General features: G+C 34.6%; 1 protein-coding gene across 4 annotated transcripts in view; it reads left to right on the top strand.

Moving 5' to 3' along the window:
• LOC118182411 (zinc phosphodiesterase ELAC protein 2-like) overlaps positions 1-26018 on the top strand; it is a 100466-nt gene that overhangs the window by 48111 nt on the left and 26337 nt on the right. For all 4 annotated transcript variants that reach the window (XR_015041143.1, XM_085816741.1, XM_085816738.1 and 1 more), the window contains 2 exons: positions 6709-6760; positions 6896-7061. Coding sequence is in view for 3 of the 4 variants with exons in the window: in XM_085816741.1 (XP_085672867.1) it covers positions 6709-6760; positions 6896-7061 (218 nt within the window). In the remaining variant the exon portion in view is untranslated. The remainder of the gene's footprint in view (positions 1-6708; positions 6761-6895; positions 7062-26018) is intronic.

Below are 26018 nucleotides of genomic sequence, written 5' to 3'. Positions count from 1 at the left end.
CGGCAGGAGGGTATCAACATATCGTTCAGCTGTTAAAGATGTACAGAGGATGACTAAAGATGACCTGCTGTCATAAGAAATAGTGCTCCACACCATCACACCAGGGGTTATGGCTGTATGCCTTTGTAAAACAAAGGTTGATTGGGGCTGCTGGCTCCATCCTCTCCAGACACGAACACAGTCATCTGCCTCAAGAGTGAAGTGGGATTAATTGCTGAACACTATACTATGCCAGTCTGATGGCAACCATGATGATCGGCTGCAAAACCACACCAGACGACTCCGCCGATGTTGCGGGGTGAAAGGCAAGCGTCCTAAAGGCTTCTGTACTCGTACCCCCGCCTCAGACAAGTGCTGTGACAGGGTTCGTAGCGGTCCTTACAAGTGCTTATAAGTCTTAATATTTGAAGATAAAAAATAAAAGCCCTTATATGTGCTTACTTTATCTCTGAAGCACTTATTTTTTTGTTTTTAGTGCTTATTTATTGCTTTTATTGCTTTTTTTTTTTTTTTTTTTTTTTTTTTTTTTTTTTTAACGAACACACATTTTTTCCCCTGTACCAAAGCTGAAACTAAATAAACAACTTTTCTTCCTTATATGGATCATCAGATGGTAAATCATACTCCCAGAAATCGCTTTTCGCCCCTTTCTCTGCATAACATAACCTTTGTGCGCAAGTACAGACAGGTGCACATCATTTGGTCAAAGAATTGCAAAAGCAATAGAAATTCCTGTAAATTCTGTATTCTTTTGCTTCCACCCAATACTACACACGTTTGAATTTCTATCAAGATTTTAATAATTTGCATTCTCGTTCCACGTGGTCAGCTCATATTTGCATTTATTATGATCGGTATGTATATGTATGAATATTTATAATATATTTACAGTAACTGCTGAAGTATAGATAAACTTCAAAAATGGGTGTGTTTTAACACAGATTAGTTTTCTAAGGAATAATATTCAGAATGGCATAAATAAAGTAATCAAATAGTCAAAATAGTTTTTTTTTTTTTTTTTTTTTTTTTTTTTGCCAATGCATTAAACAGTATGCAAGTTGGGTCTTCTCCCCTTTCTCCACAAAATCTCGAATATTGAAACTGTTACAGTTCGCAGCAAAGCAAGCAAGACTTTTTTTTTTTTTTGGTCGCATTCCAACCTGGATTGAATAGGACTAAAAGTTCTGCGGTCTACCAATCCAAGCAAAGAATGATTCTATTCCGAAAATTTAACGCAGCCTGTTCAAAATTCGAATGAAAAACACCTCATATTGGTAAATCTCTTTATTAATCAATATGAGTGTAGAATGGATATTGCGCGGAGCGGCGACGTGTCCTGCTGAATGATAAATATGCCACATGGGCACATGACGGTTTGAATACCGGATGCTGTTGATTCTGATTGCGTAACAACACGTGCGGAAGAATTGAGGCTCACGTATTGTGCAATAATGTTTGCCATATTTCGCAGAGATAAAACAGTTTTACTGTGCTTGCTAAGCAGATTATTTTTCAGTTCCATTGGACTATTTTTTATATAATTCACATATCGAAATGTCAAAAGCATTATTTAGCTGAAAAATCTAAAAAACGGCTCCAATCTACCCTCCTTTCCTCTTTTACCAGTTACGCTCAACTATCCAGAATTTTCAGATATTCGGCAATTTCCGAGTATGCCGGTTAGTTAAGCTTTTACTTTTAAAGAATGACTGCATGAAGCAATTTCTCGCCTTCTGATTTCAGAAAAGTTTCTTTTTTTACTTATTTTTACTTAAATTACTTTGCTTGCAATATCTGTTAAGGGAGAACTGTTATACAATGAAAATTTAGAAAACAATCAGAATTTGAATGATAAATTAAATTATTTAAATATTAATAGGATTGGAAAAATAAATTGTATTTATTTTTAGGTGCCAAGCTAACATAATAAATATGGCTTATTATTATATATTATCTCTATTTTAAACTTAAATTCCATCACTAAATCTTGTAATATAATTTAGTTCTGGATAGTTTTTTCCCCCTCTCATTGTAAACTAGTTCTGTAAATTGAACTGTTATTTAAAATTTAAAAAAATAATGTAATTGTTTTCCATGGTTGAGTAATTCTCATTCTCTCATAATAAATATTGAATTCCTCATATTTTAAATTGCAATTCTAGTTTCTCTTTTAAGGTTATGCAGTTGTGTATATGTAATTAGACAGGTACTTATTTTTTTTTTCTTAAAATGTGCTTGAAAAGTGCTTATTTTTTTAACTAAAATGTGGCTACGAACCCTGTGTGAGATGGTGGACAGTATGATGGGAGATATAGACGTGGCTGTAGTGCGTTGAATAGTCAACAATGATACTGTTGTGGCAGTTCGGACTTGACGAACAAACATCTTACCTCGCATTTGTGATGCTTGGCCTTGCAGAGCCTTCATTTGTCTGCAGTTTCCTTGTAGCAACCATTGCTGCCAACATCTTTGCACAGCAGTGTCTCTACGTTGCAGGTGGCAACCTGTTGCTCGGTATGACCACCCAGCTTCACGCAATCCTACAATGCGACCATGTTCGAAGTCATTTAGTTGTCTGTAAGGTCTTCGATATCATCGTAATGGCATCTTTTGTTGCTTCTTTACGGAATTACAATGGCAGCAACAAAAAAAGATAAATGTTTCATTACTGGCTTTATACTTCGCGAATTGACACTAGAAATGCACACTATGATCGCAATTCCTGTTCATTTGCATATGTTTGATCAAGATGTTTTTGCATACCAAATTTCGTCACGATCGAAAAAGGTCTTCTTGGTGCTTTGATTTTTATGCAAAAGAGTGTATTAACAGATAAAAGTCAACAGCAGAGGTATTATTATTATGTTTTAAGTTGCCATTTTTCTTTCACATCATGTCTCTTCTTAATCAAAGCATGCACTCACCTTCAGTCCCATCATCTTCTTGTCTCGCACTGTCAGTCTAGTCATGTTGTGCTGTCACACTGCTTATTCTTATATATATATATAATCATTCATTTACTTAAAGGAAAAAGAAAAATAAGTCTATTAGTTTTTTTACTTCACACATAGTGTAAAATATAACATGAACTGCTGTTAATTAGTTTTATAAAAGTGTACATTTTTTAAGTACTTGAAAAAAGGCAAGAAAGAATTTTTATCACTTTATGCATAACATAAAAACTAATAATTGTATTTGTTTAATTAATTAATTAATATACAAATTGTGTTTTAAGTATAATAATATAGCATAAAATGAATATATGTTGCATATAAAAACTTAATAAGTTTTGTATATTAACAGAATTTTGTTAATTATAAAAACAATAAAGCATTTGTTTTCAGCAGCAAAATCAGAAAATACCTCGGCTGGGTTTTAACTCATAACCTGATTGTTCATGCACATTTTAAATAAGCAATCAAACTAGATTGACCCAAGTTAAAAAATCATTAACAGTAGAAAATGAGAACTAATGCAAGCAAAAATGCATCAGGCATTTCTTTGTTTGAAGAGTTCTCAGAACATTAGAGTATGATAGATACCCTTAAGCAGGAAAAAATTCTGGCAGATTTAGTTAATGCTGACAAATGAGGTGAAAAAAAAAAAATCACTTTATGGCTTCCAGTAACAGATCTCTTAATTTTACTGGAAGCCATAAAGTCAAAAAAAAAAAAAAAAATCTGTCAATTATGTAGAAATTTGTCATAATTATGATCCAAAATAAATATTGCATCACAAATTAAATTTGTTAAAGTAATAATAATAATTAAAAAAACATGAAACAATTTGTAAGGTATGCTATTTAGTAAACAGATTGTTGATTCAGTAGCCATCATAATTTTTCAGACACGTGATTTCCATATGCAATTTCATTGGCAGTTGCCATAATTGTTTCTGGTAACAGTGCATCTCATCATATTCAATGATCATGGATCTTTTTGCAGGCAACAAAGACATTTATCTTGTGCTGGCTATATGTTTCCTTATGTAGATGAGCTGGTGCAAGCACCACAGGTGTTGAGCAATACTTGTTTAGATATATGCCTCCATGTAAACAGAGCTTTATGAATATGTTGAACTTTGTTATTAAGTATTTGGATTGAAATCTCTTCAAAAGGAAAAAAACATTGACAAAAATGTCAAGAATAATAGAAGAAATATTTAAGTAAGAGGCAATAGAATAAAAAATCTTTAAAAGATTAATATGTGTAAAATGAGTTAAGTTGGAAAAATAATTAAATTTTGAATAAATATATGGTCCAATCACGAGAAGTGCATGTGGCGCAACTTTGCACTCAAGAAAATCATTTTATTGTGGAAGAAAATCATTTTATTGTTATTAATCATTTATTGTTAACTCAAGTCACAGCTTGAGTTTTCTGTATAGTTTACTAGTTACTTCCTTGTACGAAGTAAAAAGGAAGTATTGTAATCGCGAAAAGTTTCAGGCAGCATATTTCAACGCAAATATCCATTTTGACCTCTATTGAATGCAATTTAACGATGTTTTTGCGTGACATATGTACGTAAAGACAGAATAAAAGACTCTTTTCCTCCAAAAAAATTATAAAACTGCATTAAAATGAATTCTGAAGAGAATTTTTCGTGGCGTCTGTGTGAACGTATGTACGTACGTATGTATCTCACATAACTCAAGAACGAGTAGCCACAGAACGTTGAAATTTTGTATATAGGACTGCTATAACATGTAGATGTGCACCTCTTATTTTGGTTGCAATCGGCCACACCAAAGGTATATAAATATATTTTTATATATATCCACTCTGTTACCCGGCTCAGTGATCTCAGTTTCTTTACTCTTATATGTTTGTAAATTGTGCATTTTTTGCTTTAAAAATGATTGAATTATGCTGTTCTTATCTTCCGATTAAGGTTTTTATGCCTTTAAATCTGCAAGCAATATTTGTACAATTATCAACAATTTAAAAGCTGTTTAAGTGTGGTTAAGCCTTAAGTTTTTAACAACATGGCGGACATATTTGTTTACATTTGAAACAGCAGAATAGTAGATTTGTTGCCAATCTAGAGAGACTAAGCTTCGCAACAACAAAGATAACGCCTTCATTTATTATTGCAAATTAAATCATGCGTAATCCTTTCTGGAATTTTTTCAAGGAAATAAATGTTTAAGATTTACTTTGTAATTTTTAATACAGATATTTTGAGTTTTTATGTATTTTTGCCTTGTCACAAAATGAGAACTGAATTAATTGAATGAGAAATACTAAATCATCTGTGAAAAACTTTTTTTTTTTTGTTTGCTTGATTTCTTTTATACATCGTTCTAGATATATTAGAGTATTTGAACAGATTATGGTGCAATGATTAGATAATTCTTCAAATGATATAATTTTTTTGCATTCTGAGTTATAATATGAACAAAATATAACGTTGTTAAGTGAACCTAGTGCCAGAATGTCTCTATGGTAAACAAATATAGTGAATTTTAAGGAGTGGATTTATTCTATTGTGGTTTGTGCACTCTCAACAAAGTAGATTTAATTCAATCCAATAAGTTTAAACGAAATGCAAGAAAAAATGAGTATAATTTAATATTCTGTACAAGGATGTCATGTGGTGTACACATCAGTTTTTTTTTTTTTTTTTTTTTTTTTTAATTCAGCTTTCAGAATGTGTCTTCTTATAGTACATGATGAAGAACTTGCGCATCATAATCATCTCATGTCCATTTTAATTTGTAGATGGCAATCTGTGATTTTTCAAACTCATTCCTACATGTTTCTTGTATTTTGATTCAGAAGATTACTCCTACATTTGTGTAAGCATTTGAGCAACACATTTTTATTTTATTTTATTTTTTGGTTGGGAGGGGGAAGGACAGCACAAAATGAAATGAAATTTTTAATTTTTTAACAGTATTCTTTTATTTTAAAACCAGTATTTTTCAGTACTACCTCAATTTGTCATCTTGATTTCTCATTCAAATTAGCCTTTTTACTCATTTGAGTCATTAAATAAATTTAGTAAAATAATAGCACAAAAAAGTGATCTGAAGATTAAAACAAACCTTAAAATGAGTAAATAAAATTAATTAAATCAAAATGTTAAATTTATTATGTTAGTGAAGTAATGAAATACTGTTTATCATTAAAATAAAGTCAGTGTTTCTAAAAGGAGAAAATGTTAAATTTTTTTTAAAAGCAAGTAATTAGAAACATGAGGTCATTTATGTTTGTTAAAGTAGGTGTAACAAGTTTAATTAATTTAAAACTTTTTTTGCTGAAGTAGAATGCAAATGAGGAAACGTCAGTAAGTTATGCAGACTATGATGGGGGGGAGAGAACCACAACAAACACTTAAAATCTTTTGCACAAGATTTATATATTTTTTCTTACAATAATAAATGAGACAAATTGGGCTTACTTAATATTTTTTGTTATGTTATTGTACTTTGTAGTTGAAGGCATAAAATTAAGTTACTCGTACTTAATTTGATAACTAGTTCATCATGCTTAATCAGGAAAATTGTTCAGTTTAGTCATAGAATATCAGGAAAATTAAAACTCAAATTTCAGTTGGAATCTTGTCAAGTGATTGTTTTCATTCTGTTATATAATGTAATAAAAAGGGGGAAATATTGCACTTCAGTGTACTAGATTTAATAAATTGCATAGAACATTTTAAATCACCAAGTAACGGTTAAAAAGCTATTTTAATCTTTTACAGATTTATTCTAAGGATGTAGTATCTCCTGAGGAATTATGTCCTCTTTTTTTAGGTGAGGTTTTTTTTTCATTATGTTTAAAAGTTACTTTTTTTGTATGTTTTTGTAGTTTATTTTAATCCCCCTTTTTTAAGTAAAAATGCCTTTATTTATTTGCTTCACTTTTAAAGGTTTCTCCATTTCTTTCAGTTGTGGAATGTCCTTCAGAAGAATTTCTGGATCCTTTTGTCGGTGAAGAAAAATTTAGATGCTACCAGTCAAATGACTCTGAGTCATCTGAAACAGCAGCATTGGTTGTACACTTCACACCACCTCATGTTTTAAAATGCTTAAAATATCAGCAATGGATGAAGAGGTAGCTAACTGGTTTTTGTTGAATTAGCAACTTAAAACTGTTGTTAGAAAAATTGGTTAGTTATTAAAATTTTAAGGAAATTAAATTCAAAAGCTATTTTTTGTAATTTTTTTTTTAATAGCCATGAAGATTTTATGAATTTATCTTTACTTACTTAGGGATTTCATCCATTCTAAACAACATCACTACTTCATACTACTAACACTTTTATGAACTTAATATCTGGAGGTAGTATAATTAAAAGAAACCTCAGATAAAGTAGTTGGAAAATTAAGCATTTTTTATTTTAATAAAAATCACTTTTTTCTTCCATTCTCAAATTAAACTTTTTATTTTAAAAACCAAAATAACAGCTTATAGTTTCATTTTCACTAATTTTTGTTCTGTATTGTATTTTCATTCTAGAAAACTAATTTACATGTTCTGATTTATAATAAAATTAGCATGCAGTATATGTAAGTTTCACATGCTGAAAAGTTAAAATAGTGATCAAGTTCATTTTCCTCCAAAACGTCTTTGGTACAATCATGCAAATCTTAATGATCATTCATTTCCTTTAGTAGGATAAAAATTAAATGCTAAAGAATTGAATGTTATATAACAAAATTCCAGAAATTTTTAACTACATATAATAATTAGTGCAAAATAAATAAAACTGGTCTTGTGCAATTCCTCTTTGGAGAATCTGCCATTATATTCAAGTCACATCTAAAATTTTTAGTTGCTTATGAATATTTATCTATAAATACTCTTTGTTCAGCAGTACTAAGTAAGAATGACAGCATGTATTCAGGATTTCTACTTTAATTTATTATAGTATTAGGTTGTCAGGAAAGTTTGTGCATATTTTGAAGGAATATTGAAATGTAGGAGATTTAAATTTTAGTGCATATTTATTAAATTGTATGGGTGCCATTCTGTTCTACAACCTTTCTCCATCTTTCATGCAAATTGAAAATTCTGTCCTTCCAGAATCTCTCGGGTTTTTCAACAAAAAACTTTTCTATGTGATATTTTAGCTCAACCAAAGAATTAAGTTTTTCTCATTAAAGAAATTGTGTAGTGATCAAAATAGTTGGAAATCGGGAGGTACAAGGTCTGATGAACATGGGGATGGGGTAGAACATCCTAACTGAGCTCCAACAGCTTTTTTCGAGCTATCAGACACATGAGGCCCTGCATTGTATTGATGAAACAAGCCACCCTTCTGATTCGCTTTTTCTGTTTGTTTTTGTACAATTGCTCTCTTTAATTCATCTGAGTGGGAACAATAATTCTGTGAATTTATCGTCTCATTGTTTGGTAAAAGCTCATAATACACAATCCCTTTCCAGTCCTGCCAAATACAAAGCATGACCTTCTTTGGATGAAGTCTGGCTTTTGGGGTGGCATTCCACTTTCTCCAAAATCTTTTTCACTATTATAAATAATCCATTTTTCATCCCCCGTCATTACTTCCTTCAAAAATAATGTCTCCTCATTGTGTTTATGGATGGTAGATTTTGGTATATTTAACATTTCTGCTAATGTACATGTTGTATAGCATGGTTATTCTCAAATGTTTTAATTTGATCTTCATCTGTGGGCCTACTCAGGTGTTCTTGAGTTAAAATCACCAACTTTGCACAGTTCTCTCAGCTACAGCACTTTTGCCATAAACAGTGCATGTCTTGTTTGCTGCTTGTGTAGCATTTTGACCTTTTCCGGTAAAAGAAAATCATTAAATGTCTAACCTGGAATTTGCTGTCTTCTGTATTGAAAGGCATATAAAACTGACAAAAATTATCATAGCCAATTTTTTTTTATAAATATGCCTAAGTACCATCTTTTACAATATGTACATATGTCCTTTGTTTTAGATTATTTTGATATACAGTAAGACCCCACTTAATGCTGTTTCGGTTTAGCGCTCTTTTATTTCAACCCGGGGATTCCCCGAAATTGTGCGCAGCACTAGGTTTCAAAATAACATGCAAAACAGTGTAGTTGTATCTCTTGTTTGGTGCGGTGCTGTACGGACGCATTTTAAACATTTGTTGACATTATTGTAAGTATAAATTTATATAATACTATAACGATTAATACAGTGACAAATATTATTATCTTTAGTTTTTATCATGGGTGATAATAAAAAACAAGAAAAGAAAGCAACCAGAAAAAGCATTTCACTGGAAACTAAAATGCAAGTGATTAGAAGATTAGATTCTGGTGAACGTCAATCTCAAATTAGTGCTGCATTGAATTTGGCAACTTCAACAATAGGGACAATTCTTAAGAATAAAGACTGTCAACGGCAACTGCAACTAGAATTACCCATTCTAGAAATAACGTTATAAAGGAAATGGAAAAACGACGGTCTATATGGATTGACGACGAAATTGAATGCAATATGCCGTTAAGCCAATCTGTCATAATGCCTTCTTGACAAAAAGGCAGAAAATTGGAAGCACAGAATAGACTGAATGAGAATTTTATTTGTTTTTATAAATATATCCGTTTATATTGTTCTTATTTTTGTAAGAAATAAATGTTTGGTTTTATTTTTATTAAAAAAAATTATTAAATTTAATACCTAACCAATTTTCTATCAATCTTCCCCTAACCCCATTATTTACATGTTAAGATAGCTTCGTTTAGAGCTGTTTCGCATTACGCTCTACTTTGACGGAACTTATCCCTTGCGTTAAGTGGGCCCTTGCTGTATTCAAACCTGTCCTTATGTCAGCTTCCAAAAATCGGCAGAATCTTTCTGGACAATCCAATATAAATAAAATAACATTTGGCATATATTTCTAAAAATTCCAAAATTATGTTTAGCAGATATCTCTAAACAACATCGTCCTAAATGGAAGAAAAGAGCTGGAATGAGCACTTTAGTAACTTGGTGAATGACCATACGTGGGATGGGTCTTCAACCTACCAAACTACCTCTGTAAACATCGATAGTATCCCACCACCATCTTTGGCAGAAGTTAGAGAAGGAATTAAAAAGGTCAAAAATAACAAGGCCCCAGGACCTGACTCAATTACTTCAAAACGTATTAAAAGTGCTGCAGGTCAGAACATTTAGGAAATACACAATTTCATCAAATCAGTTTGGAACCAAGGAGTTTTACCCGAGGATTGGAAACTGAGCGTCATCTGTCCTATACACAAAAAAGGAGACATTTTGGAATGTACCAACTATAGGGGAATCAGTCTCCTTTGTGTTTTTTTACAAACTATTTTCCAATATATTTTTTAGTAGATTAGTAACTTATACAGAAAATATTGTAGGTGATTACCAATGTGGTTTCCACAAAGTAATATCTACAGCAGAACAAATCTTTAACATTAAGCAAATTTTGGAAAAAACTAATGAAAATGGCATTGCAACACACCACCTTTTTGTTGATTTTAAGACTGCCTACGATTCAATAAACAGAAAATATTTAATTGAATCTATGAAAGAATTTGCAATACCTGAAAAACTATAAATTTGGTCACCATTACTCTTACTGAGACAAAACTTAGGATTAAAATCCAGAATAATCTTTCTGAGCCTATTGTTGTTTTAAATGGGCTCAGACAGGGTGATGCATTGGCCTGCTTGCTTTTTAACCTTTTCCTCCAAAAAATCATAAAAGACTCTAACATTAATACTTGTGGAACTATCTTTAACAAGTATGTTCAGGTTTTTATGCTTGCTGACAATATCAGCATAGTCGCACGCACTCCTGAGTCACTTAGAGAGGCTTTTACATCTTTAGAGGTTGCAGCCAACAAAATGCTTACAAATCAACCAAGATAAAACTAAATACATCATATGTGGTAATAACAGCAGCCCCGATTTTGAAATTGGGAATTACAAATTTGAAACTGTTAGCAAATTTAAATATTTAGGATCAGAAGTTAATACTCGCAATGATTTAATGCCTGAGACCCATAGTAGAGACACAGATGCTAATCGATGTTTTTTCGGTCTAAAAAAATGCTTGAAGTCTAACTTTATTAGCAGAAAAATGAAGATTTTAATTTACAAAAGCTTAATCAGGCTCATTCTTACATACTCTAGTAAGACCTGGGCAATGACAGAGAAAGCTAAAAGTATCATTTCTGTCTTTGAAGGAAAAATTTTGAGAAGTATTTTTTGTTGCATAAAATGTAACAATATTTGGAGAAGAACTAACTCTGAATTCTATAAATCCTTTAAAGAAATAGATATAGTAAAATATATAATGAGGATTCAGAAAATTAAGTGGGCAGGACACTGTGCAGAATGGATGAAAATCGAGTAACTAAAAAGATCTTCTCGGCCAGACCATTCGGCACCCGAAAAAGAGGGAGATCTAAACTTAGGTGGCTCGACTGTTTGGAAACAGACTTAAGAATTTTAAAAATAACCAATTGGATGTCCATGGCCAGGGATAGTACTTTTAGTAGTAGGAATTCGATTCTGAGGAAGAAAAGGGCCATCCTGGGCTGTCTGGCCATTGAAAAAGAAGAAGATATCTCTAAAAAATTTATAAATATTGCAGGTTTGCAAGTGGAGTGAAAGTATTATACAGTTTGTGTAAGGGAGATAAAATATGCCCTCAAGGTTAATAAATTGACATAATCTTCATTCTTAAATGAAAATTTTGGTTTCTTCCCTCTTAGTTTGAAGCTCATGAATAATAAAGTAAGGGAGCATTGATAGTTTTGTTTTGTTTGATTGAGTTCTTTGAATGAATTGAATACATTGCATAATATGTATCTTAGTGGTTTTCTATTTGTACTATTATATAAATCCCAGCAATTTCATTTAAAAAGACCTATATGAAGGCTTACTTTCTTCAGCCAATAACCCATGAATGCGTTATCTAAAATCTTTGTATCAGTCTTTGGAACTATTATGTTTGCTACTGTTCAGCTGTTAATGCTTGATCTTTCATACTGGTAATGATTGTAAAAAAATATTTGTCCTTTCTTAAAAATCTTTTTTATGTGTTCATATTGTTGTGAAAAGGCAAGCTGTGGTGAGATAGCTTCTGGATAAAGTGGGGTTAGGGTTGCCAGAAAGTGGCAGGGAAAGATAAGGTTGCCAGATTTGGCATGAAATGGTCCATTTGGCAATATTTGGTGCCAGAATTGCCTATGTGCCATAGATATAGTGAGAATATTCTAGATAGGGTTCGTACGATCCTTAAGAGTCCTTAAAAAACCTTAAATTTTTTAATTGATTTTTGGTCCTTAAAAGTCCTTAATTTTGGCCAAAATCAGTAGAAGGTTCTTAATTTTAATCATCTGAAATTTCTCTCTGTTTTTAACGACTGTCATTTTGAGTGTGAATTAGCATTTTGGAGGAATATTTTTGGCGATTCACTGACGTATATGGTTATCTTTTGAATGGGTTCATGGGTTATAATTTATTTCTATTTCTAATATAAATGATGGGATACTCGAGTTTTTAAGCAAGAAGTGAAACATAAGCATTTCGAAATTCATTTTTTCTAATAAAGAGCTCTTAAACAGCTTTTCGCTTTTGGGGTTGTGAATTCTTTTATTAAATGGTTCTAAATTTGGCGACTTGTCAACATTTTGGTGATTTTAAGATCAGTTTCTATAAAAAATTTTTAATTCCAACGAGATCTGAGAATTTTTCGGCAATTTTTTTAAAACATCATAACATTGATAAATTTCATTAAAATAATGGTAATATATTAGAATTATATTTAAAAAATAACATTAAAACCATTTTTATTTTTCGCTGTCATATTATAAAGTTTCATTTTGGTAACTTATTGTATAATATTTTGAATCTGAAAAATAAACAAGGTCTAATGCTATAAAGCATAATTTACGAAACAGCTCTTAGTAAAAGCAAAATTAGTTATGTAATTAATTAAAAATCTCTTCTTTTTAAATTTTTCATAATAAGCTTTTTTCCCCATGTAAATTCTCTCAGATTATTCAAAATTCTCAGAATATGCATCAGTTTTCTCTATAAAATTAATTTTACACTTTTTCCTTCCTTTTTTTTCCAAAATATTTATGGCTTTTTGCTGTTACAGAATGGGTTGGGATAATTTTTCTTTAGTATTTTAGACATTGCAGCATGGAAAGTTTAGAAGAATTTGAAGGCAAGATTTATAAATCCACGATTCTAAAAGATTCGAGAAATATGTGACAAAATAAAAAATGTCTTCATGGTATCAACACGTAATGGATGCATTTTACAGAAAGTTTGCGATAAATTTCTTACTTTTTGGAGAACGTCTGGAAGAACAATGGAAACATAATATTTGAATGTTTTGCTCCTATACTAGAATCTTTTTTCTTAACATGTTTATCTTCCCTTTATTTTCTCTACTTTTCACTAGAAACAAGCATGGAAAATATCAAAAATGCTTCTAATCTTATCACTTGGGCAGGCATTATAGAAAGAGATTTTTTTTTTATTAATAAAGAAATTGAAAACTTAACAATTTAAAAGATTCATCTAATATGTCTAAATGTAGACTAGACTAGAAGAGAAACACGCTAATGTGACAATAAAAATCATAAAAACAACCTTGTATTTAGCGTAAGTATATTGAAACAATAGATTTCGAGGGCAGCTAAAGGTCCCTCCTCATCAGGAGAAAGAAATACCTAGAAAGAAGAAAAATAAAGGTGAAGGAGTCTCAGAAACACGTGGTCCTTATCAGCACTGCACGTGGTTAACCGGATTTTTAATCAGAGTAACACTGGCCGCCTACTTTTACTGAGCCAGGCTATCTGATCAAACGGTTAATTAATTACGAAATAATTAATATTTATAGCAATACGTTCAGTGTGGTGATTCCAGCTAGCAGTCTTCAAGCGATAGCCGAGCAGCCGTTGGAAGCCGATGCTTATTAAATTGGATATCATTGGAAAGAGGATTTCCCAAGGAGAATTTTGATGCTAATTACAAGCCCGATGGACAATTAGAACGGGAGTAATTAATTCTTAAATTAAGCGAATTTACAGCCACGTGGTTCCCATGACCCCTGACCTTTCTAACGTTTCAACACCCGTACAACAGTCATCCGCATTCCATTGACCCCCCGTCGAAGTCCTTCATTCTTCATCTAACAAAGGAAGGAGAAAGGACTGGGACTCCTTGCCTAATTTTGCTAATTAGTCAACTAATTAAAGAAGCTAATTGGAACTAACGAATTTGGATTTCTGAAGTGTCAAGGATCACAGAGACATATCTTTCTTAATTATCGGACGTGTATAACCCAAGATAACAATTTTGTGCTAATTCCGGACTTTGAAATTTGATAACTGCGGGATATTGTTTACATGCAAAGGTGTGGTGAATATTTTGTGCGTTTGCTATTTGTTTGGATTACGTGTATATAGAAGCAGACCAAGACAACAGAGAAGCGATATCGGCCAAGGTAGGCTTTAAGCGCTGATTAAGTAACTAATTAATTACAACCTACCTAAATCTGAACTTCTGGTAATAATTCTTAACTAGTACTTTAATAATACACTACAGACCCAAGTTTGACCTAGGTACTTTTAGACTCTTAATTCTTGTCGTTCGGTTCTCTATTCTAATTAATTACTGTTAATTAACTGACCAAATAACAGTTCCGGTACTCTGGCCAAATTTATCAAGTATCTGTTACCATATATTTATGTGTTTTCCGGCTACAGATTTAAAAGTGTTTCACCGTTGATTAACCACCTCTAATTAAGCTAATTAACAGTGCTGATTTTGATTATTGTACTTCATACCTATATAACTCTGATTTTTGCATCTTGTATTCACTCAGATTTTACAGTATTTGACTGTTTACCAGATATTCGGTACTTTAATTTAATTAGTATTAATTAGTCCTATTCAATTAGCAATCCTCAGTTAAATTGTAGTAATTTTCTAACTCTTAGTGCTATTTACATGTTTACTTTGTGTTATGAGTAAATATTTAAGTATACCAGATTGTAATTTCCTGTGAACCAGACAAACTATCACATAGTGTACAATTAGAGTCTCCACGTTGGCATAAATAAGATAATACGTGTAAACAAGGTATTTAAGTGCCATTTTTTTTTACAAAGTTATTACAGTGCTGAGTGAAACAGTGTTCTTTACAGTGAAAGTGTTTAATGTACTGTGTGTGCTAATTCAGTGATTAAACGTCAATTTACAAGCGTTATTTAGAGTCACATCCCGTGTTACATAACCACCAGTCTTCAGTTCACAATAAGTGTGTGCTATAGCTCAACGATTGAAGCTTCGTTAGTGCTTATATGTGAAAATTGTGTCAACAACAGTGCTAATAAGTGAATTAATCGTGCCCATTACCTAGTCAAAGCGTCGGTAAAGTATAGTGCGTGATTTAGTTCAGTGTTCAAGCAACGTTAGTGCATCTCAGTGAAAGTTATTATACATTTCAGTGCGATACAGTGCATCACAAGTGTAAATACGTGCAAATTGTTTCAATATCAATTTCAGTGTCTTTATGTGAATGAATAGTGCATGGCCACTAGTTAAAGCCCTCAGCTAGAAATATAGTGTTTGTTGCAGTGACCAAGCAACACTAAGCTTTGTTTCAGTGAAGTTAGTTTTCTTTTCAGTGATTTAAAGTGCGACACTAGTGTCATAGCTAGTGTGAATAGTATCGTACAGTGTTTTTAAGTGCATACAACACTGAAATAAGCGTATTTTAGTGTACACATCAGTGTCAAGAGTGATTTCAATAGAGCATTATACGTGTTACCCAGCGACTCCCATAGTGTCAATTTAAAGGATCACGCTTCTACTTGTGACATGACACGCCAGTCCAAGCTCCCAGAGGAAGCCAGTAATTCAATACAGCTTAATTCAGCAGAATCGCTAGAGTCCGATCGGAGAACACCAGAAAAGATCGCTGCACTAGCCAACAAGATCCGGAATATCACCGATACAAGCCGAGGAGGTAGATACCTTCTCCCTCAAGATTTAAGGAATAGACTGAAGGACGCATTCTCTGTGCTCCAAGGCCTTGCCTTAGAGGGTCCAGAGTATCGCCCCAAACCGCCAGCAATAGAGGCAGGTACCAATACCTCTACTTTTGTTTGCTTTGGTACAGTGCATACTTCCTCTCCATCTACGCAACAGCCCGTCTGTGAGCAGGCCCCTCCGCAAACAGTAAACAGTACACTGCAAAGCTTTGCAGAGGCCGTGCGCAAGAACAGTAAGCCCAGTCTCGTGATTAAACCAAAGACCAAAAAGCCAACAGACGATTTGCGGAGAGCTCTACAAGACAAGGTCCCTTTGGACAAAATCCCCGTAGCAATACGGAGAATACAGCCCGCCCTGCAAGGAGGTCTGGAAGTTTATTGTGATACCCCCGAAGAAGTTGACAAGTTAAAGGACCATCTTCAAAAAGCAGACATCAATATAGATATACAGATGAAACAGCGACATCGACCAAGAATAGCAGTACACAATGTCGGAGAGCATACCAAGCCAGAAGAGCTCATCTCTGAGCTCAGCACTACAGCAGGAATCTCCGACCTGCATTTCAAGATTCTCTTCCGTCTGCGGGAGCGACGCCCACAGAGGGTCAAATGGATCATCGAGTGCTCCACAGAAGGATTTGCTGCAGCAATCAAGACAAAGCGCATATTCACGGCATGGCAGGCGCATGGCACCTCCGAGTTCCTTGGAGTACGAAGATGCTATTGCTGTTAACAGTTTGGACACAGTCAGGATGTGTGCAGGTCCTCCAAGATCTTCTGTGGTTTCTGCTCTGGCGCTTATGCAACCACAGACTGCACTGGAGACCAACCATCATGCATTAATTGCGGAGACGCAAATTACAGGTTGGGTACCAGATACAATTTCCACCACCCTGCCTATGCAGCAGAATGCGCAATTTATCAATGGGCAGTTGACAACGTCCGTAGCGCAACGGAATACTGAAGAGAAAGTGTCTGTGAACACCCATACAGAAGCAAGTACGTCACAGCCGTCAGTTACTTCTGCACCTCATACCAGTAATAGTCTAACCCAGCCACCTCAGCAACTGGACGCTGCACTGACAACGGACATTAATACAGACACGATCCCAGTTCAAACACCAATAAGGTGCCTTCAGATTAATGTGCAACATGCCAAAGCAGCCACGGCACAAGCTGCCGCAACCGAAGGGGTTGATCTAATATTTGCCCAAGAACCATACTGCTTGAAGGGAAAAGCGGTAGGCTATCCTCTACAATGGACAGTGTACCAAAAAGAAGATGTTAACAATTCACCCCGTGCAATACTGATCAATTGCAACCCAGCGTGGACACCGGTTATCATCACCACAGAAAGAGACTTCGTGGCTATTCTTTTTGAGATACACAACATAACGGTTCTCTTGGTCTCACTATACTCCCTCCGACAGCTAATATAGATACAACTATCCAGCGAATGCAGCAACTACTTCAGCGGTACAGGTCCCATAACATCTTATGTGCTGGGGATTTCAACGCCCACAGTTCCACATGGGGATATGCCAGCACTGATCCTAAAGGCCGGATGCTAGAAGATTTCTTTTCTAGTCAAAATATGAGCGTACTTAATCATCATGATGCTGCACCCACCTTCGATCGCATCCACTCACAGGGATGGCCCGACCTTACAGTAGCAACATTGCAAATTGCGCAAAAGATTCAGGATTGGACGGTTGTGGTAGGCTTAAGCCTTTCAGACCACAATTATATTAGATTTTCTATCGCCAGTGAGACAGCCACCTCGATAATCAAGAGGTATAACTTGCCAGGTAATAAAGTAAGGACATTTGCTGCAGCCATTAAATCCCAACTTGCCCACTTCGCAGAGTTGATCAAACAAGCAACTACCACCGAAGCCTTACAAGTTATAACGAGTGACATAATGTCCACCATAAGAACAGTTTGTAATGAACTGTTGCCAACCAGAACAACCAAAAAGATCTTTAATCTAAACTGGTGGAGCAGTCATCCCAGAGAACAACAGCAGAAAGTTCGCGCCCTTAGACGCCATCTTAAGCAGGAGCGGCGTCACAACATTTCTTCTAACACGCTCATCACCTTTCAACAGGAAAGAGCAAAATATAAAAAAATGATCCTACAGGCCAAACTGGAAAGCTGGAGAAAATTTTGCACGGAAAATACCGAAATATATGGCATACACCACAAGATTGCCACGTGTAAGCTTTTCAAACCCGTCTCCTTCCATCTGCTACCTGTCCCAGAGATCTCCAATAAACTCACAGAGACCATGCTTGCAGAAATCGTGAAGGTGGTCTTCGCCACAGACGACCCCTCCGAAGACACGCAAGCACATAGAATAATCCGATATGATACCTCGGACATTGATACTGCAGAAGATGCTTGTTTCACAAAACAAGAAATATTGCACGTCTTAAAGTGCCTACCGCAAAAGAAAGCACCTGGGCCGGACGGTGTAGACTATCGTATAATTAAACTCATTGTGCGTTCGAATATCAATCTATTTCGACAGCTATTCAACAAGCTACTAAGTACCGGCACGTTCCCCAGGTGCTTCAAGATCGGCCAAGTAATTCTATTCCTTAAAAAGAACAAGGATCCGAGAAGAGCGGATGCCTACAGACCAATATGCTTACTATCAGCGCTTGGTAAGACATTTGAAAAGTTGCTAGTGAACAGGCTCCGACATCACTTGCACTCTAGTAATTACCTGAGCGAGGATCAATATGGGTTCCGTACAGGCAGATCCACCATCCGTGCTCTCATGAAGGTTAAAGAATGTCTCCTACAAAACAGATTGTCCGGTCATCACACCGCATTCATCTCAGTCAATCTCAAAAGTGCCTTTGACACGTTGTGGTGGCCGACAATCCTACGGGCACTAAGGAACTCACGCTGTCCACGGAATATCTATCGGACACTGGAGAACTATCTCGCAGAACGAAAACTAATTCTGCAGCATAATAGTGGCATACTACAAAATAATCAAACAAGGGGATGTCCGCAGGGTTCCTGAGCGGAACCCTTCCTATGGAACTTAACATACAATAGTATACTTACACAGCCATGGCCAAGTCACACGAAAATAGTTGCATATGCCGATGACACGGCACTAATACTACAAGGCCCCACTAGAGAGCAATTGCAGAAAAACTGCCAAGAATCCTGCGACCTCTTTCAGGAGCGATGTGCAATGCTGAAGTTGAAGATTGCCGAAGAAAAATCCCAAGTTTTATTGATTCCAAAAAAGGGAGGCTCCCTAACGCGACAACCACGCATCACGCTCAATGGGAAACGACTTGCAATCAAGCGAGAACTCAAATACTTGGGAATAATATTTGATGACAAACTGAATTGGATAGCGCATGTGCTCTCCCTAAAACAGCGCACAGCAAGCATCGCTCAGCAGCTCAAGATGATGAAAGCATATCGCTGGGGTCTCAACCCCCATATCCTCAAGATCCTCTATAACAGTGGTGCGCAAACTTTTTTCGACTGCGACCCCTTTTGTAGAGAGAAAATTTTTGGCGACCCCTAGAGATAAATGTTCACAAATACGATGTATATTTCGCGCATTCTTTTGTTTCATCGAATAAAAACATCATCGTATCTGACACATATTAATTTTATTTATAATTTTAAGAAAATACTTTTTGTATAACACAAAAATCAGTAAATTGCCCTTTAATGAGATGTATGTGGCTGCAAGTTTCTAATTATCTCATCGATGTTTGGATGTATGTTGCTAATTGCAATTCGCATATCATCTTCAGGGTTTAAACGCGAGCGGTATTTAGTTTTTATTGAAACTAGTTTGCTAAATCCAGTTTCACATAAATACGTTGATGCAAATTGTATTAACACTCTGATGGCATTCTTGCATAAAACGGGATATTGTTTTTCCACGGATAGCCAAAATTTTTGGCAAGGCTGAGTCTTAAATTGATTTCGAAGAGTATAATCACTAATTAGATCTATGAATTGCTCTTTCTCGCTAATTTGAAGAGTTGAACTGCATATGTCAAAGAAAAAGGATCACGAATCCAACCAAGATCGTTTTCAGGAAAATCCTCGAATCTTCTTGAAAAATTTTCCTTTAACTTTTCAATGTGATTGGAAATGATGTTTTTAAATGTAAATATATCTATATTATTTTCCTTGATAAAATTGTTAAAGCAAGGGAATATGTCGGTGTTGTTTTTATTCAGTTCATTTTGCCAGAGACTAAGCTTATTCTTAAAAGCTTGAATTTTACTGGCTGAAGTTATGATAGTTGAATTCTCACCCTGCAAGCTCAAATTTAAGTCATTAAGTTTTTCGAAAATATCAACTAAATAGCTCAGCTTCCCTAGCCAAACTTCATTGATATAATAACTTGCCAATCTATGTTTCTTTTCGATTAAAAACATGTACACTTCATTTCTCAAATCAAATATCCGTCGTAGTATTTTCCCACATGAAAGCCATCTGACTTCGGTGTGTAACAGTAATCTCTCATACATTGAGCCCATCTCATTGCAAAGTATTGAAAAGAGACGGCTGTTGTTGTTGCATTTAATGTAGTTAATTGAACTAACAGCATCTTGTAATATGTTGTGCAACTCTTCATCCATATCTTTTGCAACAAGAGCTTGCCGATGAATCATACATTGATTAAATACCATATGAGGCGCCACCTTCTGAATTAAGCCTCTTAGCCCTTTATTTGAACCTGTTAATGCTGCAGCACCATCAGTACAAACCGCAACACAGTTTGCCCAGGTAAGGGACTTTGTTTCAAAATATTCATTTATTACTTTGAATATTTTTTCTCCAGTTGTTTTTCCTTCCAAACTTTTGCAACATAAAAACGTTTCTGTTATATCTTCATTAAAAATAAACCTAACGTAAATAATTATTTAATTAATTGTGACATTTTAGTAATATCGGTAGTCTCATCCAGTTGTAAAGCAAATACAGATGAATTTTGTATGCGTTTTATGACTTCTGACTCGATATTTCGTGACATTTCGGAAATCCGCCGAGACAGGGTATCTCTTGATAATGGTATTGTTTTTAGTTCATTTCCATATTTATCGCCATGCATAATTGATGTCATCTTAGTTGCTGCAGGAAGGATAAGGGATTCTCCAATTGTATGGGGTTTCATTGTTTTTCCTATTAGATAAGAAACTTCTAAGGAAGCTCGTAATGCTTTCTGAGGTATTCTTGTAAATTTATTTAAATGTGCACTTTGAATTTTCAGATTTTCAGCTCGTCTTTGAAAAAAATCGGCATGTTTATTTTGAAGTTCTTGATGTTTAGTTTCCAGGTGCCTTTTTAATTTAGCTGGTTTCATGCTCTCATTTGCTAATTTTTCGTTGCAAATGACACATATCGGGCGTTCTTCATCATCAACAACACAGAATGTAAAACCATACTTAATAAATTCCTCATTGTATTTTCTTATTTTTTTAGATCAGGCATTTAGTTCAGTATTTTGCGACTCCTCATCAGTATTTGTTCGTTTGTTAGCTGAAGATATACCTGGTGTACGTATTACCCATTTATCCATTATGAAAATAGAAGTTAAATTATTTAAACTAAAACAAATAATATATAAAATTTTATCAATTTTTTTCGAGAAATTCAATAAAATTAACAGAAATCTTTCTCTAATGATAGTACATACCTGATAACAAAGAGTAGCAAAGCCCGATAAAAATATAAAAAATCATAATTACACAACATCACATGATAAAACTCGAGGATAAACAAAAACAATTGCAGGCCAACTGCTACATGCTACAACTTCATGCGAACACTCCACGTCTTCCTCTGACTATCAGATACACCACCTACCTCGCCTTGCCATCTGATTGGCTGATCGTGGAAGCGAATTTTTCCCCTCTCCCTGCGGTTAACGTCTAGTCAAATAGGCGCTTTTCAGTAAAACTGGTGAATTACCGCGAAGAGGGCGCTATCTACCGGAGTAAAAAACTTGCGTCATCACACTTTACATATATTACGCATTACGGTCAAAGAAAGAGCGGACAGCATGAAATTGCAATTAAACGGTGAGTGATGGTGCTTCACTCTTTATATGTACACTGTATGGTATGCATCATGCAAGCATAGTGCATTTCATAAAAATTTGGCGACCCCCAAAAATCTTCTGGCAACCCCTAGTTTGCGCACCACTGCTCTGCACACCGTCACTGAGAAGATCGTGATGTATGGAGCAGCTGTCTGGGCCTTACCGATGCAAGGCAGAAAAGTAAAGCATTTGCAAAGCATCCAACGGCTGTTTTATTAAATATCACGAGAGCATTTAGAACTTCCCCGACCAATGCACTGGCAGTCCTGGCTGGCATACTACCTTTGTCCATTAGTGTCGAGAAGGAAGCTACGTACCAGATAGTCAAGCAACTCGGCCAAACAACGCAATTTGGGGAAGAGTTGTTTACTGCAGATAACCTCGAAAGAGCAGTCATCAGCCTTGACAGGCACCCGTCTTTGCAAGGACGGGGTGTTAATGTCAACCTAAAGCAGACCACAAGATCCACGAACATAGATGTTACCTATTATACGGATGGATTTAAAATAGACGACAGTGTGGGCTGTGCATATGCAGCACTTAAAGAGGGTAGAATAGTAAGCCAATGGAAGGGGCATCTGGAAGCGCACAATAGTGTCTTCCAAAGCGAGGCCACAGCTATAAGCTATGCACTGCAAGCGATAATTCAGCAGAGGCTATACAATAGTTACATAATAATAGACAGCCTGTCTACGTTATGCGCCATCCTTAACCCCACCCACAGTTCTCCAATAATAGCAGCTATTCAGGAATACCTCTGTGCTCATAAAGAATTAAAAATTAATCTAGAATGGACGAAAGCCCATATCGGGAATCATGGTAATGAGACTGCAGATCGGCTTGCAAAAGAAGCAGCCCATAACGTCGAAGCAGTCCCAGTACAAATCCCATGGCCGGTTTCTCATTTAAAACGGAATCTGCGTGCCACAGCTCTAGCACTCTGGCAGGCTGCTTGGGACAACGAAGATACAGGCCGCCGAGCGCATACATTTCTGCCTAAAGTAGATAGGGAACTACTGGTTGCACGGCCACAAATGGTGTATTACATCACAGGGCTTGGGCCCTTTCCAGTATATTTTGAGAGATTTGGAATCTCCAATTCGGATCAGTGCTGCTGCGGCGATCTGGGCACAGCAGAATACTACGTTCATGAATGTCCTCTCACAGAGGGAATGCACATTCCGTTCCCGCAGACGAACAGGGAGGCATTCAACAGATTTATGGTCAAGCAGCGACACCAGACCAACAAAATTACTCATATACTTGATAAGCTAATGGACATGGGTCCAGACTTATGCCATGTGTCTGGTCAGTATGTCAGCAAATATCAATGTAAATCAGTATCATTCAAGCATAAGTAATCTAGGTATGTCTGCAATGTGTGTATATAGTGTGGGCAAGCGTGTCCTGATGTATGTTATTATTATTATTATTATTATTATTATTTTATTTTTATTTTTATTGTGCTAAGTGTATATACTAGCTCTGTCTTATTATTCCAAAGCAAATTAAGGTAATGTCATGTAGGTATTTAGAAAGTATATGTATGTAACAGTGCTGGATTGCATGTCAGCAAATATGTATTAACAGAAGCATGTAAATAACTACTAATGTATATCTGCCCTTGTTTAGCCATGTACAATGCTATTCTTGAAGATTCAAAATCACTGGACCCGGGCACTTTGGACGGGTGTCTACCCGGTGGCATTTGGTTCGCGGAACTGCCAACCGGATGGTCCAGGCGTTGGGTTTGGGCGCCTTGTGCAAGCCTCCCATGTGGCCTCTCTGGCTTTACTCTGTATAAGGGTGGACGTGGCCCTATATGCTAATTAACTTAATAGTAAAGGGGTGGTGGTCACGTCCTCCGTCACTATCACTATCACTATCCTACTGAGCCAACGACGTTCTTGCTCTGTATTCTGACTACCATTTTGAAATAAAGATCACTTATTGCTGCTTGCTGTCTCTGTCTTTTTTCCAAATTTTATCACTTTATGACCACTCCTTCTTGGTGTTGCATTTTCAATGTCGAGCAATGTATGGTACTTGCTTTAAAAATAATTGACAACCTCAAAATTAACTATTCTAGATTTGGTGCTCTCCCCCTAAGTTCATATGTTCTCCCAAATTTGAGATCCATTTATGTTATGTAATAACCTAAAATTAACCAATCACAGATTAGCTGTATTTATGTATCAGACATAGTAGAAATACTCTTGGAACAATAAACTATGTCATTCCATTCTTTTCTCTAAATACTGCTTTGCTTCTTAAATGCCTACATCTTTTCTTTAAAAAAGCAATATACAGTGCCCCCTCCAGAAAAAAATTTAAATGGGACAGTTTTATATCTCCCGTTCTACTGGGTCAATTGACGAGATTCAACTTGCGTTTTTCATGTCTCAAAAGTGCAATATGGGATATGTGTTAGATTTATATATAGCATTGTTCTAATATAGGTATTTTGACATGAAATCAGACTTTTCCTGAAATGACATGTCATTTTTTTCCCATATTTTGATTCTATGACTTAAATTATGCCAAAGTGCCAAATTTTGTAAACAAGAAGTTTTTAAAAAATTTGCTCCTCAATGTTAATTGAATTTGGTATAAATTTATTATTTTCTCTTTTTTATTAAATTTATTTGATTCTTCCTATCGCATTTTAAAATTTAGGTTCATTCTAAATAAAATTCACCCATTTTTTATGACTTATTTTTCAAAGAAAATTTTGAATTATAAGCTGTAAAATATTTACCATCTTAAAGTAGATGTATTTCTAAGCATACCTGCAAAAAATTAAGAGTTTTTTATTCAAAATTTCCAAAGATATACGTAAATTTATATATTGGTACATTTTAAAATTCGGCATATATCTTGAAAGCAATAATAACATCAAATAAGGTTTAGGCACTTTGTTAAAATTACATGAAAGGAGGAACGATGTGACTTTTTTCCCCACTCATGCACAATGTAAAAAGGTAAAATGTTACTTTTTCCCTGCTCTTGCACAATGGAAGAGAAAGGAAAATAGGTTGCCATATATTAAGAAGTTCACTAAGTGAATAATTCTTGCCAAAAGAAAAAAAAAAAAAAACTAAATAAGAAATTCTTAATTTAAGGTACTCTTTAAGAGCAGAATTAAATTAGTAAAATAAGATCCTCACTTTAGAAAAATATTCCCCGACACTCTCACAGTACTGTAAAAACAATAAAAAACTATTAAAACCTGTACAAATTTAATATATGCAAAAGAAGGTATTAGAAAACAATAGAAAAATGCTCAAATTAATAAATGATTTTAGTTTAAAATGTAGTTATTTAATACCAATTAATACATTCTTTTAAATCCAAACACGAAATCAAAGTAAAGCTTTTAAATTAATATAAATTTATACATTTTTTTATATTATTATGTTAAATCAAAAGTAGTGATTTATGTACAGTTCAGTGCCAGAAAGGAAATTAAAATTAACTTACTTGTTTGCAAAATTTGAAATGAAATGGCTGGAACTGTAAATGTACTCAGCGATGGAATTCAACAGGATTGTCATATTTAGTGTGAGAAAAAGGAGCAGTTGGTGACTTGTTAACTATATTTGAGATATGGTACCCTAAAAGGCTTAGGGTAGCCTAAGGTAAAGTTGGCGAGGTAATCTTACTGTTAGTTAAAGCTGTCATCAGAGACTAGTTTCTTATTCTAAAAAAATTTTATTAGACAGAAGGAATTAATTTATTTCTGGCTGATGGTCTAAAAAGCAAAAGAAGAAGGTATTTTCACTTGTAAAATGTCCATTTACCAGATTGAAGATTTTCTTGATTTCATAAACCTTTAATTTCTGATGTCTTGATTTTAAAAACTAACTAAATAAATAAAAAATGCAGTAATATTTTTAACAAGAAAATGTATTTTGAAATTGTCA

This window comes from Stegodyphus dumicola, chromosome 1 (genome assembly GCF_044657685.1).
Source record: "Stegodyphus dumicola isolate Sdum_Otavi_A_Nest chromosome 1, ASM4465768v1".
Taxonomy (NCBI): Eukaryota; Metazoa; Arthropoda; class Arachnida; order Araneae; family Eresidae; genus Stegodyphus; species Stegodyphus dumicola.
The sequence above is the reverse complement of the archived record's forward strand: the minus strand, read 5'-3'. Positions and strand labels throughout refer to the sequence as shown.